This window comes from Oculina patagonica, chromosome 9, assembly GCF_052425735.1.
Source record: "Oculina patagonica isolate OP01 chromosome 9, crgOcupat, whole genome shotgun sequence".
Classification (NCBI taxonomy): Eukaryota; Metazoa; Cnidaria; class Anthozoa; order Scleractinia; family Oculinidae; genus Oculina; species Oculina patagonica.
In genome coordinates this window covers 13304898-13318972 of record NC_135766.1, presented here as the reverse complement: position 1 = coordinate 13318972, position 14075 = coordinate 13304898, and the positions used below count along the sequence as shown (strand labels likewise).

At 37.9% G+C, this 14075-nt stretch overlaps 1 protein-coding gene across 1 annotated transcript in view; it reads left to right on the top strand.

Annotated features, from left to right (window-relative positions):
• LOC144666195 (uncharacterized) overlaps positions 1–14075 on the top strand; it is a 50284-nt gene that overhangs the window by 21378 nt on the left and 14831 nt on the right. The window contains exons 25-43 of the mRNA XM_078527563.1: positions 755–907; positions 1321–1380; positions 5086–5237; positions 5786–5879; positions 6375–6425; positions 6761–6861; positions 7219–7381; positions 8372–8469; positions 8877–8943; positions 9019–9074; positions 9759–9833; positions 10466–10550; positions 10682–10744; positions 10847–10985; positions 11102–11166; positions 11625–11738; positions 12141–12193; positions 12366–12464; positions 13468–13557. Of these exons, the coding sequence (XP_078383689.1) occupies positions 755–907; positions 1321–1380; positions 5086–5237; positions 5786–5879; positions 6375–6425; positions 6761–6861; positions 7219–7381; positions 8372–8469; positions 8877–8943; positions 9019–9074; positions 9759–9833; positions 10466–10550; positions 10682–10744; positions 10847–10985; positions 11102–11166; positions 11625–11738; positions 12141–12193; positions 12366–12464; positions 13468–13557 (1778 nt within the window). The remainder of the gene's footprint in view (positions 1–754; positions 908–1320; positions 1381–5085; positions 5238–5785; positions 5880–6374; positions 6426–6760; positions 6862–7218; positions 7382–8371; positions 8470–8876; positions 8944–9018; positions 9075–9758; positions 9834–10465; positions 10551–10681; positions 10745–10846; positions 10986–11101; positions 11167–11624; positions 11739–12140; positions 12194–12365; positions 12465–13467; positions 13558–14075) is intronic.

The window sequence follows — 14075 nt, the reverse complement described above, 5'->3', positions numbered from 1 at the left end:
TAATATAACATCGGAAACTTAACAAGTGCTTCAACGCGGATTTGCCGAAAAATACACTTGTTCTCTCCACTGTTAAGGTAGCTTTGGCTTGTTTAATACAACTATGACTGTTAACTTTGTCCTCCCCAGACCCGCTTGTCCCTCTCAGCTGGCTGAGCTTGGGACACTAGGAACAAGTGGCTCTGTGGACACATGAATTGATTGGCTTGATCTTTAACAAAGGAAATTTAAATTAGCAAATCAAATCAACCGTTTTAAATTCCCTTTATTGTAAAGAATTTTACTACGATTGATTTGATTGGGTAAATGCGATAAAAATGTAGCCAATCAAATCAGGTGTCTTCAGAGCCACTCCATGCCCCAGTCTCATCTGGCTAAGAGGGACTACATTGATCCACCAAATCCTCCCCTGGTCTCCCATGGACGTGGGAGGTGCTGACGTGTTAGTTTTCAGAAACATTTCAAAGTAATTTGCAGTTACGTAACAGCTCTTTGATTCAGCCAAGCTCTAATTGGAGCCATTTTTAACACAATTAATCTTAGACTCGTGTTTACAACGATTTGAATTTTCCCTTTTCATATTTGCGATATGATATGTTATATCACGCACGCGATTTAAAAAAAAAAAAAACAGACAATTCCTTTCTTTGTATAAATGACATTTTTTCAAGGTACATGTAGCTTGTCTGTAATGTAGTACAATGCACTTCACAATGGAATCCCAGAGATGTAACCACATTTTCTGTCATTGTAGCTCTTTTCAGAGGTGTTTGTGGAAGACCCGATCTTTGTTTGTGAAGTGGCTCAGTCTCTAGTGAACCAAGCCTCAAATTCCACGAAAGGAGGACGAAAGTCTGTCAAAGAAAAACAAAAGATTCTTACAGAAAAGTGGTCGAAGTTGTTAGAGGTAAGAAATAAGTTAGTGATCGAGTTTGTAATTCCTTCGTACAATAGTTAACCACCCGGATTCCCCACCAAACAAATAAACAGCTCCGTTATTTCTATTCCCCCTGGATGGAATGCTAGTCCATCGCATGGTTAAAGTTTGCCGGTCCCCATTTATACACCAAGGGGAAGGGGCACTATGTGGGTTAAATGTTCTGCCTAATAACGCAACGCAAAGATCCCGGCCAGGGGTTCGACCCAGACTGCTTGAACCGAAGTTCAACGCAATAACCATTAGGCCACCGCGCCTCCGAGGCTTTAAAGGCAATGTACGTCACTGTAGGTCTAGCAGTCACAGGTGCCTAATATAAACAGATAGTGTGGGTACCCGTGTAAATGTGTGAGCCTTAATCATTTGGTTTGGATTTTTCCCAGGTTGTAACATTGAGGCACAGGCTTATCACAGCAGCCCAGGAGACAGATGTTGTCACAAAGGTAAGTGCTCATAGTTCGTGTAACCATGCACACAGTACATACAGCTGTTTCGAGTGAGATTGTCGGAACAAAGCACAAAAGTGCACGCGACCAGACCGAAGGGAAGTATGGGTAGAAGTAGAAGTCTAAAAAGATTGCATCTGGGATTGGTGCCATAAAACGAGTTAGGCCTTTTGTTCCACCAGCTACACTGCTTTATATATACAATGCTCTAATTCAACCTCATTTCGATTACTGCAATCTTGTCTTGGGTAATTGCGGTAAAACTTTGTCGGACAGGCTACAGAAGCTTCAGAACCGCGCCGCTCGCGTGTTAACTTCCTCTAGTTATGATGCTGATGCCAAAGATCTAATACGACAACTGGGTTGGAAAGATTTGTGTACCCAGCGTCAAATTCAGAAAGCCTTAAGGGTATTTAAATCTTTAAATGGCTTGGTCCCTGAATACCTATCGTCTAAATTTCTAAAACGTAACGGAATGCACTATTCTCTAAGGGATTCCGAAAACAAACTGGTTGTACCTCATCCACGAACTAACTATATGAAAAATAGCTTTAGTTACAGTGGTGCAACTCTCTAGAACAGCCTACCCTGTAATCTCAGGATGATAAAATCCTTTTATCAATTTAAAAGTAAAGTTAGACACGGCATTCATGGAAAACAGGATTAGTTTAATGGATTTACGTCTTCAATTTTTATTAATTAGTATTCATTAATAGTATATTTGTATTAATTTTTATTATAACTGTAATTTAGTAGTATCTTCCTGATGTTTTTAACCGTGTATAAAGAAATGTAATAAATAAATAAATAAATAAATAAATAAATAAATAAATAAATAAATAAATAAATAAATAGAGAGCTACTGCATGTGCTGAATACTAGTGTGATATAATTACCTTATTCTCACTAAATTTCGCGAGTACTTCATTTCGCGAAAATTCAAGAGCCATATTTCGCGAGTACTTAAGGTGGCCCGCGGTTAATTCCGGAAGCGAAGGTGCTATTTTTTAAATCGAATTTTGGGGATGAAAACCGTAACCGATTTCTCTGATTTTTGGTAGTCGTAAAAACAAATGTTTAAATTTAATAAAGCTTTAAAATTTGGAAAAAACAAAAACAGTGAACACGAAATATAAGCACTTTTAAATTAACCTATTTTTTAATAAAACGCGAATATTTTCTAAACGCGAAAATAGATTTTTTTCTTATTGCTGTTAATACGTTCAAATTATCCAAGAATTCATGTGAGCAAGTTTCAACGAAATCGGCTGGGTAGAAATTGCTGCACAGTTGACTGTTAGATTTTAGCTTAAAAAATATTATGCTGATTTTTTTTTTGCCAGTTGTTACAACAACGCTTGTTTAATGTTTTGATTGCATTGATTATTTGAAAGCTTAATACCAGCTAAAACAATGCTGAAAATTCTGAAAAGATCGGAAACTCCTAGCAAACGTTATAAACAATTAAAACAGAAGATGTTTACGGTGCGTTAAGTGTATTTTTTAAAATATTCATTGTTTTTCGAATTACAAAAAAACTACCGATTTTTTTTCTTTTATTTTTAAGTATGAGAAAATCCAGCATGTACACAAACGGCCTTATCTAATTCGTGTGTGTAGACTGGATTCAACTCGCCGAATTTAGTACGTGAAGATGGCTACCTCTCGTCTTCCATTTTGAAGCGCTTTGGAAACCCTTGTGTTCCAGTAAATTATTCAAACTTGCCGCATTCCCAAGATTTTTTAGCACCTTGAAATAAACGGGCGTTCATTTCCAGGTGCTAAATTATCTTGAGAATGCAGCATGTTTGAATAATTTACTGTTAGTTGAGGGGTTTCCAAAGCGCTTTAAACTGAAGGACGAGAGGTAGCTATCTTGAAGAGCCAAATTTGACGAGTTTCATCGAGACTTCACGCTCGAAACTAGATGAGGGCGTTTGCTTATATGTTGGATTTTTGTATACTAAAAATTAAAAGAAAAAAAATCGGTCGATTTTTTTTAATTCGAAAAAGATTGAATTTTTCTAATTTGAAATTTTCGCACCGTAAACCACTTATGCTTCATTTGATAATAACTTTAGCGGAGAATATCAGATCGTTACAGATTTTTCAGCAACTTTTTAGGAGGTATTGAGCTTTCAACTGACAGAAGTGATCTTAGCATTAATTAAGCATTGTTGCAATAGCTGGCGAAAATATCCAATTACAATATTTTTATGCGAAAAATAAACAGTCAACTGTGCAGCAATTTCTACCCAGCCGATTTAGTTGAAACTTGCTCACATGAAACCTAGGCTTACTTGAAGTGATTGACCTTAATTAGAAAAAAATCTATCTTCGCGTTTTGAAAATATTCGCATATTTTCGAAAAAAAGGTTTTCCATAAAGTGCTTATTTCTCGCGATTGTTTATATTTTGGGCTTTAAAAGGTAAAGCTTTATAAAATTTGAACATTTGTTATTACGACTACCAAAAATCAAAGAAATCGGTTACGGTTTTCATCCCCAAAATTCGATTTAAAAAATAGCACCTTCGCTCCCGGAATTAGCCGCGGGCCACCTTAATTTCGCGATTTTGAGAGGAAGGTACAATTGGAGTGTATTAAATTTCGCGATTTTTACCTATTCTTCTATTTGATCTCGAAACTGTAACAACATAATTAATATGAAAGTCATCGTAAAAACAGCAAACAAAACAGTATACGCATAACAAAACATAAGGTATTCAACAGTCTAAATCCCTAATAGGTTCATCCACTTTTGCAAGAGCGAGATTTTGAGGAACTTGGCGGCAGAGAACAGTTCGAACAGTGCGACTGATAGAGTGGGAGATAACTAATGGACATTAAATTAAAATTAAACAAGAAACTCCTAAACATGAAGCTCAGACATTTTAGAATAACTATGATAAAATACATCGAGTTTCATTATTTTTTTACATAATTTTTATCAGTATGATATTAACTTTCGCGATTTTAAACTTCGCGTGTCCTATATTTCGCGAGTATTAAATTTCGAAATTTTTTCAAAATCGCGAAATTTTGTTCTCGCGAAATTAAGTGAGAATAAGGTACATAACAAACGAAAATTTGCACGTTTTCTTTCTTTTCAAACATGTGGAAACAAGGTAATTTTAGCAACGATGAATTTTAGAAGATTTTTTTATAACTCAAAGATTTGCGATAGTACAAGTGACGCTACAGAAAAAAAGCCTCCTTGGACGAAAAAAAAAACAAATTATTCACGTGCAAAAATACAAACTTGTACATTTACTCTAGGCCAATGTGCAAAATTCAAGTGAATACCCAGACTACCTTTCGGTCTTGCCACGTGCTCTTTTGTGCTTTTTTTAAGAGTATTTTTTACTTGCTGTATTAGGAAGTCGGGATAAACTCTGTTCCGCAAATATCTTGTTGCATTTCAAGAATTCTGAGTGGTCAAACACTGCATGAATGTACGTCATGCTGCAAGCATCTTGGCATTTCAGTTTCGCAACAATAGCAGTTTTAGAAATTACCTGTAGAGTTACAATGTACGTGAGCAGTGCCCCATTTTCGCTTTTCAGTCAAAAACGGTATACTTCAAACATTTAGTGCCACTAGCTTACATCCATACCAAATAATGTGATCTAAGGCAGGTCCTGGTGACAGAAAAGTAATAATCATAACTTTATACATCTCAACAGTATTGTCTTTGTTAACAGGCCTACAAGCGGCAAGCTAAAGAGATTGGGTTTGATGAGTACCATGCTTTTCTTCGCGCTGTATCTTTTGACTTCGCACAGACAAAACCAGATGCTGAGATACAAAATGTACTTATTACTGTCGTGCAAGAGGACGACAGTAGGGTTGACAGGTGATAATTCGCTTATGATCTGGCGAAGGAGTAGATATCTGTTATTTTTGTAATGATTAGTTTTAAGCAATTTCCAAGTTTTTTTCTGGAGTTTAAATTTTCATTCTTGATTCGTCTCCACGATCCACAGAGTCGTGGAAAAGTTCGAAATGTCATGAAATTTCTAGCTTCTTTCCAGGCCCGGAAAAGTCGTGTGTATTAAATTTTAATAAGGGCATCTAAGCGTCGTGAAACTTTAAAAAAATTTGACGTGGTCACTCCAACGAATTCTTGTTTGCAGAATTTCTGTGTCTACACTCACAGAACTCTAGTTTCAAGATATACTGGGTAAAACGGCTTACATTTGTTACTAGCAATTTATGTTAATAATCTAAGGAAATTCTTATAATAAAAAAATTTTCAAAAAAATAAATATTTATTTATTAAATAAAAAATTATTTACCCTTAAAAAAAAAATATATTTGATTGTAAAATCCTTCCACCAAAAAAGGGACAAATAAAATTTTCGGTAGTATGTGAAAAATCAATTTGTTTTTGTTTTGATGTAGGTATACCCCAGCCTACACTCCTTTGGCTATTCAAGAATTGGATGAAAAGCATTTAGGAACGTTTAGCTTCCGAACAAGAGAAGGGTTGTTACAGGTTTGTTAAAAAAAAAACACATTTTCGTTACACTGTACGTCGATTTGCCTACAACAACATCACACCCAGTTTCCCCTTGCAATCTCTTTGAGAAAAGCGACAAAGGTCACAATAAAAGTCCAGAGTAATGTTCTAGGCCCTACAAAGTTTTTTTTAGCATGCCAACACGTCTCAAAATCGATGATTAGGTTCAATTGTGTGAATAGAGAGCGTTGCTGTTTAGCGATTATAGGAGATTCATTCGCCTGTGGCTAGCCCATGGAACTTCTTTTTTTCTGTAGGTAGCCACGATATGTCTCTTTCGCTTGTATACGGTCACCCAATGACTTCTCTTTTGTTAAAAGGTAGCCTAGGGATTTATTTTACTCTTTCATTTCTAGGGGGTCCATGGATATTCTTTTCGTTGCTTTTCTTTAATGCTATATACACTTTTGGCATATAGCGCCAAATAAAATTGAATTCAATTGCTGAGTTGGTCATTCGTGTTTGTTGCAGATTATGTCTGGCACAGGAGTGGAGAAGTTACAAACAATTTTAATGTCGCAGGTGAGAACAATATTTTTAATTTAAAGCAGTAGCAACTTTATTATTTTATTGTGTCATGTGTGCGGGAGATAATCCGACCAGAGGTGTTGTAAGCTAATTGCCTGCCTATCAAGAATGTTTCTTTCGAAAATATATGTCCCTTAGGCATGTTTAAAGTTTGTTTGGAATTTACAGTGTACCTAAAAATAAAATTTCTACATAATCCGGATGAATGTCATGGTCTGTTGTTTCCGCGTGAATTTTTTTTACCAACTTTATAAACCGATTTTAAGATCAGATACAAACCAAAAATTTTTAAAATGTAAGTCTCGGTTATTTTTTTTCTTTTCTTGTAGGTTGTTCACAAGAATCTCCTTATTTCATCCATTCTGCAACTTGATAGCTGTTCAAAGATCATCACAGCTGCGAAAGCAAAGGCAGTTGAAACTGAGAAAAGGTAAAGAAGTGAAACAAGCTCGAGTTTTGTTAACTTTATTCAGTCAATGTCCTAAACAATCAAATATTTTTTTAGGAGTATGGCTGGATTTGAAATTCCAATCGACAAATATATAATAATTTATCTAAAATTAGAAGTTTAATCCATATGTTTTCACACGTACCCATTGCAGACCTATCTTTTTTCAGGACATATGTTCACATACTCTTTATGTTTTTCACTTATTCAGTATGCAGTGAATACTAGTCTTAAAGTATTAATGACTTCAAAGAGTTCATACTTGTGTTACTATGATAATTGCTATTTCACAAAAATGTCTTTTTTTTTCTAAATCTGAAAGTGTTGAATTATTTTCAGTGCTGGACTATCCCCAGGCTCTTCACGCGACACCTCTATGGCTAGTCGCCCCAGTTCAGCTGAGGGAGCTCCGGCCCACCTCACACCATTCTCCACTAAGAGACTGGATCGGGAGTTTGAACGCAAACTGCAGGCAGTGTTCGTGTCAGTACAACTGGAGAAGGTACATAACAGTTAACCTATTAAAGGAACTGTTTCACGGATTTTAGCCAAATTTACGCATAAGAATGAAATGAGTACCAAATACTGTGAAATATAAAAATAACTGCTTAAAACAGTGAAGGAACATTTCAATAACACGCCAGATACAAAAGAAGGTACGGATGGCCAAAAGTGACGAATTAAGATCGAAACGGAATGTGATATGAGTTTTTTAAAACATTTAGGCAGAACAGATTTCAAAGTTAATCTCGTTTGCTTGCAACTTTAAAATATAAAGCCCGGGAGACGCATTTCGTAGTAATAAAGCTATGATTTTGTCATCGACAGAAGTAATTCCTTCGCAAACATTAAGTTTCATAGCGAGTATTTGTCAAAACTTATAAACTTAACTCAGCCGTGACAAATTACTGCCTTACTGTGCTTGTATATTAACTCTGGTGTTCATATCATGAAGCGACTAGGAGAACTGCTACTTAATCTAGATGGAATGCTAATCCATCCCGCATCGTTGGTCTTCTCTCGGCATTTTTGTCTAGCTGTCTGTACCTGGGTGGAGAGAAGCACTTTCTGAGCCCAGTTGTTCGAAAGGTGGATAACGCTATCCACCGGATGAATCGCTCTCCGGTGGGTAACTGTTGACAAAACAAACCACTCTAGTCACTGGATAGTGAATTATTCGGTGGGTAGCGTTCCAACCTTTGTACATCCGGGGTCTGAGCTAAAAAAGTGTTTTTTGACTTCTGACCCAAGGAGCTCGTAGTGCAAATAATCGCAAAGTCTAAAATTATCATCGTCCAATCAGGACAAGAGCTAACATTCCGGAAGTGATACATCAGCCTGACCATAAGCATACGCCACGATGTCCACACACTCGCCGAGCCCGTATAAACATACACTGGAGTTCTATGTGGTTGGCTCTTTCCATTCCAATGCCAGCATAATATACTCGTAGAATTAGATCTTTTTCTGAATCGTACGTTTTTTGTTTCAGACATTTTTGAGAGACAAAATGCTGAATGATTACATCCACAAAAAGGAACAACTTGGAGTAACCATGAAGAACATCGATGAAGTTATCAAGTTGAAACGGTGAGTTAGTTTGTTCATTTCTAACAGTAAACCTCATGTCGCTAGGTTCCAAATAAATAAATTACCTTTATTTAGACACGGTGAGGATTTAAGCTATAAGCTTGTGGGGCCGTGTATTCCCGTCCGAATTGGAATTTGGAAGTGTTGGTTTTTGTGGAGGGAGGAAAACCGGAGAACCCGGAGAGAAACCCTCGGAGAAAGGACGAGAACCAACAACAAACTCAACCCACATATGACGCCGAGTCCGGGAATCGAACCCGGGCCACATTGGTGGGAGGCGAGCGCTCTCACCACTGCGCCATCCCTGCTTCCACGACGCTCTGCTTAAACTTACAATGTCCGTGGCAGAAATGCTCTTAGAACCAGTTCACATCAAGAGTTTATTTTCTTTCTTTGTTTGTTTGTAGAAAACTTGTCACGGATTTCTGTGAGAACCTTCACAAAAGAGTATCCCAGTATTCCTTGCAATCTCAGGTATGTATGCAATACACAATTCGATTTGGTTTAAACGCGTTGCGTTATTAAAAAGCTCTGTTTATACCCTCACAGATGATTGCTTACTGTGCCAGTTTACTGAATCTCATGGCCGACTTTCCAACTACAAGGTATGTTGATATGTTCTGACCTCTGGGCATTTCCTTATAAATTCAAGTATTAAATACAGCAAAGTGTTTCCTTGATCTGTGAAATTGAAGTTGCAAAACCAGCGATTTCTTCAGAGAACTCCTATTGTAGCTGTACTTCTTGCTGCAATCTCGTACCAAGAGTCTTCGTTTCTTACTGCGCTAGCTTGACGAAACGAGCGACTCTCGAAAGTTCCGGCGCAGGATCGAATTCGATTGGTTTTGAAAACAACAACAACAAAAATTACCCGAAGTAAGACAACAAGACGTTCGTTGAGTCATGTTTTTTGAAAGCTAGGCATGCGCAATTCAACTGGAAGTCTGATATTTTCAGACTTCCAATCAGAACTTTCCAGGGTCGCTCTTTTTCCGACCGCTGGTCAAGGGGAGTGCGAGGTGAGTACGGGGTTGTTTTGTTTTTTTACTGAGCTAGACTTGCGAAGATAGCTCGTCAAAAACGAAGGACTTACCTGATGAAAAATCGTAGCGCTAAATTCTCAAATTTAGCATTGTTACTCAGTTAGGCAAGACTTGGTATGGAAGAGTTTGTCAACCTGTAACTTCTTAAAATACCAATTGTTGTTGTTGTTGCGCACTAACGAATAGAATATAGACGAGAGCATGTTCATTAATGGGAAATATTCTTTGTGCTGTTGTTTATTTTAGAGATGCTCATTTTGTAATTGGCGAAGAAGATGAAAAGAAGACTGAAGAAGATGACAAGATAATGTCCGATCCCAAGTACGTATTGCACGTCATAGAGTATGAAAAACAAGCTAAACAAGTTACAGTATCTGTAGTACAGTTAAACTGGTTATGTTTGGGCCTCTTAGTTCTCCCGACGAAAGGTAAGGTAAAAAGGTGAAGTCTGTGTCCGAGCCAGAGTGGCCCATACAGCCGGAGCTTATCCCGGTTTCCGTAGCATTAAGCGACTAGGAGTATTGCTACTCCCCCTGAATGGGATGCTAGCTAATCGCGGGATTACCCCCTCCCCCCCCCCCCCCCCCAGCAGTAAATTCGCCGGTACCCATTTATACACCTGGGTGGAGAGAGGCACTGTGAGAGTAAAGTGTCTTGCCCAAGAACACAACGCAGCGCCCCCCGAGCGCGCTAACTCAAAATCCAATTCAAATTACGTTGTGAAAAAAAGAAGCAAAACGTCGGATAATCGATTGTTAATCTCTCAGCAGGCATTTAGGTGTCTAGTATCACTGTAATGTTTTACTCGAGCTGATTTGTGTTTTGACGAGCCCGTAGTCCACGTAGAAGACTCGTGCAAATATTTATATTACATTGTGAAATGGTGATTCAGCACTTTTCAGGGCATAGCTATTATTTCAGTTTTGTATATTTTTTGTTTATTTTTGTTGTAGGCAATTCAAGCCCCGTCCTCGCAGATTGTTGTCTTCTGATGGCAAAAGCCTGTTGAATCTTTGGTTCATTCCTCATTACACCGAGGTAAAAATGGAAGCAATTAGTAATTTGAGCACAAATGTAGTCATTGGATAAAAGCACAAAGATGGCTAATGGAATACCTGCTAATAAATGTAAAGCCCCTAATAAGTTGTTTTGTCGTTTTTTTACTTCAGATTTTAAAAATGTTTCCCAAAATGAAAGGAGGCCAAAGAAACGCAGCTCTCAAAGTCATGCTGGTAAGACCCCTGTAGATAAAGAAAGAAAATGCTTTTACATTATTCACTTGGTTTTGGTGAAGTTGTGTTTCTCACGCCATGCGGCTTTTCTCTTTTTTACAGCAACTGATTTCGTCACTTCATGACATTTGTCAGTATCTGTGTGCGCATGCTCGGCTTGGTAGTTCTCATGCCCGGTTAGGATCGCAGAAGCTTGAGTTTTCAGGGGTGACCGCTGACTGGGGAGGAACCGAAGGCATTGGTAAGTTTAAAAAGTTTCAAACGAATCAGTTACTTTAGATCGGAAGAGATAATGACATGTGTTAAGTTTGTTATTTATTAGTTAGTGTCGATTAAGTCTGTTACGTCTTCTTTTAGGTGCTGAGCTACGAGAGATTCAGAAACAGATCAACCATCTGGAAAACCCACATGACCCTCAAGAGGTAAGCAAAAAAAAAAATAGTGATAAGACGAAACTGAAGAGACCTGATCAAATAAAGTACATATATGACTAGTACGACTAGCTTTCAAGCATCTGGGAGGTCTTTGAAGTTGGCTGGCCTGATATTTTTCAGGTTCCTTCTTATTTTTGATTTGTTGTTGTTGTTGCTGTTGTTGTATATACATCAAGGACCAAGGCATGCTGCTCATCCCATCACTTATTTGTGGTAAGCAAGGTATGGTCTAGGAAAACCAGGGACAGTCGAAATGTCCACCAAATACACGCAGTATAGGCATTTTAGAATTCTTGGCAAACACTGTATGTGTTTTTTTTTTGTTTATTGAAACTAAGGCCAACACTGGTTTTCGTCCGTTGAAACTGTTAAGATGGCTATTTCTTATAAGATGCTACTCTAAAGCGATAAATTACAGCTACTGAGTTACCATTTCCTTGCTTTAGGTTGCAGACTTTCTCGCCAAGCGCCGAGATAACATGTTCTTAGAATTTGATATCTCCATCAGTCACTCAGTCAGGGACACGTTCCTATCGACTGGAAACGAGGCTGCCTATAGGGTAAGAATACTGCTCGGTTTTCATGCATGCAATCAATGTGTTAGTTATATGGTGTAGTAGTAGATGTAACGCAAAGTTCTGAAAGTAGCACCCCCCCCCCCTCCCCCCCCCCACACACACACACACACACACACACCCTACACACCCAAAAAAGGCGGGTATTGAATCCTGGTTGTGACCCCCTCCAAAAGTAACGGCTTTAAACACAAGTTGGCTTTTTATGATAATACAATGTAAATAGCACATACAAGGAGGAGTATTCCAAAATATTCTAAGTCAAATTCTCTTTATGTTTAAAACGTCATTCTGATTAATCTGCAGCCGACTCTAGGTAAGTTTACGACCCACGTTAAATTAGCACATTACATTAAGGTCTAAAACTCTCCTTTGTGTTTCGAACAGAGCATTACAGAAAACATGCAGTTCGCTCTTCAGAATCTGAGCAATCTTCCAAGGTAGGCTAATAAATAATTATGAACTAGGTACCGTCCGTACTTCAAAGGCGGAAGCCTAAAAAGGATCCAGATCTCATAACTATTTGAATCCAATATTTTTTCATTTTATTGTGGAATCGTTTCCCTAATATGTGTGTTTTTTTTCTCTCTCTTTCTTTACGTTTTTCCCCAGACCCTGTATCTATAATGCTCAGATCTCACTGCCCGAGCCTTTAGAAGCAAAGGACTCACTAGCAAAAGGCCTGTATCCTTGGAGATCATTTTTAGAACGGTAAGTAACGTAGGTGACCATATCCATATTTTTATGAAAGACTGTAGCTGTGTTTGTTTACATCTCGAATTAAAAAGAATAAAAGGAACTAAAAACAGATAAATGATAAAAAATTAGCGTAGTATATTGAATTTAGATACTGTGCCGGATTTGAAAAGAAATGGTTAAACATAACATGTACACACACAAGAAAATGTAGCGGGGAGCCGGGGACATCGGCATCCCTGGTATATTTTTGTGAGTCCATGTTGCGGTTTTGTTTCTCTGACATGACCCTACCACATGCTCTTTTTTGCGTCGGGACCTTTAAAGACATAAGTCTGGCGGATTATTATTTCTTGTCACCCCTCCATGTAAAAGTCTGAAAATTTGACCATTTTCAACAGAAAAGATCTCTTTCGATATCCAACGTGTTTTTCTCATATTTGCTACAGTTAGTATTTGGCCCAGACACTATCAGTTGGCCAATTCCGATATATTAAAATTCTAACTTGGCTCCAAGGCTTGGGGAATAAAACAAACTGAGAAATGATTTATTTATCCATCAACCGGGGTAGAATTTCTTTTGTTTTATTCCGCCAAGCCATGGAGCCAACCTGGGAACGAGGGTGAGTTAGAATTTAAATATAGCTGAATTGGCCTGCTTAGGCCCCCCCCCCCCCCCCCCTGGTACTTATTGACCCCAGTCCCTCAACGTATCTACCAGTTTCCAAAAGTGAATAGGCCATTTCCGAGTTACCCTTTGCCTCTGTTTTAAAACGAGTTTACGTTCAAAACCATTCAAATGAAAATGAGTTTCACCCACAGGTCTATTTTCATGTAAATCAAACTCGTTTTCATTTGAATGGTTTCGCACGTACACTCGTTTTGAAACAAAGGCAAGGGTTAACTCGGAAATGGGCTATTAATTTTTTCGATTAATTTTTGCTAATAAGAAGATCAATGAATACCAACATAAAGATCGCCACTGGAGTGGAAGTATAACATTAACTTGTTATTCCAGGTACGGACCATTCCCTATGATGTACTGGCCATGGGACCTCATCGGAGAAAACATGCAATTGTGTTTAGCTGGCTTGCGTGACGTCGACAGGTCAGTTGTTTGTCAATCATGTTGAGTCACGTTTTCGGTCATTCAAATACAGGTTTAATGCAATGATGACGAGTAACTGCGTTAAATTTTTTGGTAACATAAACTTTATGATTGTTTGTGACACATAAAATAGGCTAGTTAAAGCTTAAGTCTTCCAACTTGGTGGAATAAACTGCTACAGTAAGCGACAAAACTGTTGAAACACTTTTAATGTCAAATGCTATTTTGAACTGTCTTGTGCAAATTTTTCCTCTCCCGCCCCCCTAAGCAATATTGGTTTGTCCATAGAGTCCACAATTAGTTTTTTTAAGCTAAATACCTCAGACACTTTAATAAAGTAATTTATTTCATTCATTCTCAAGACTCTCAGACCACAGTACATGCACAACATTGAATTTATAGGAGAGGGGTGCGTGGGGGAAGGGTTATCTGAGAATCATACTATATGCAGTTGAAATAGTCTAAGCGGTTACATGCCATTACGTGTCATTCTCTAAAAAGTGTCTTAACCACTTTTG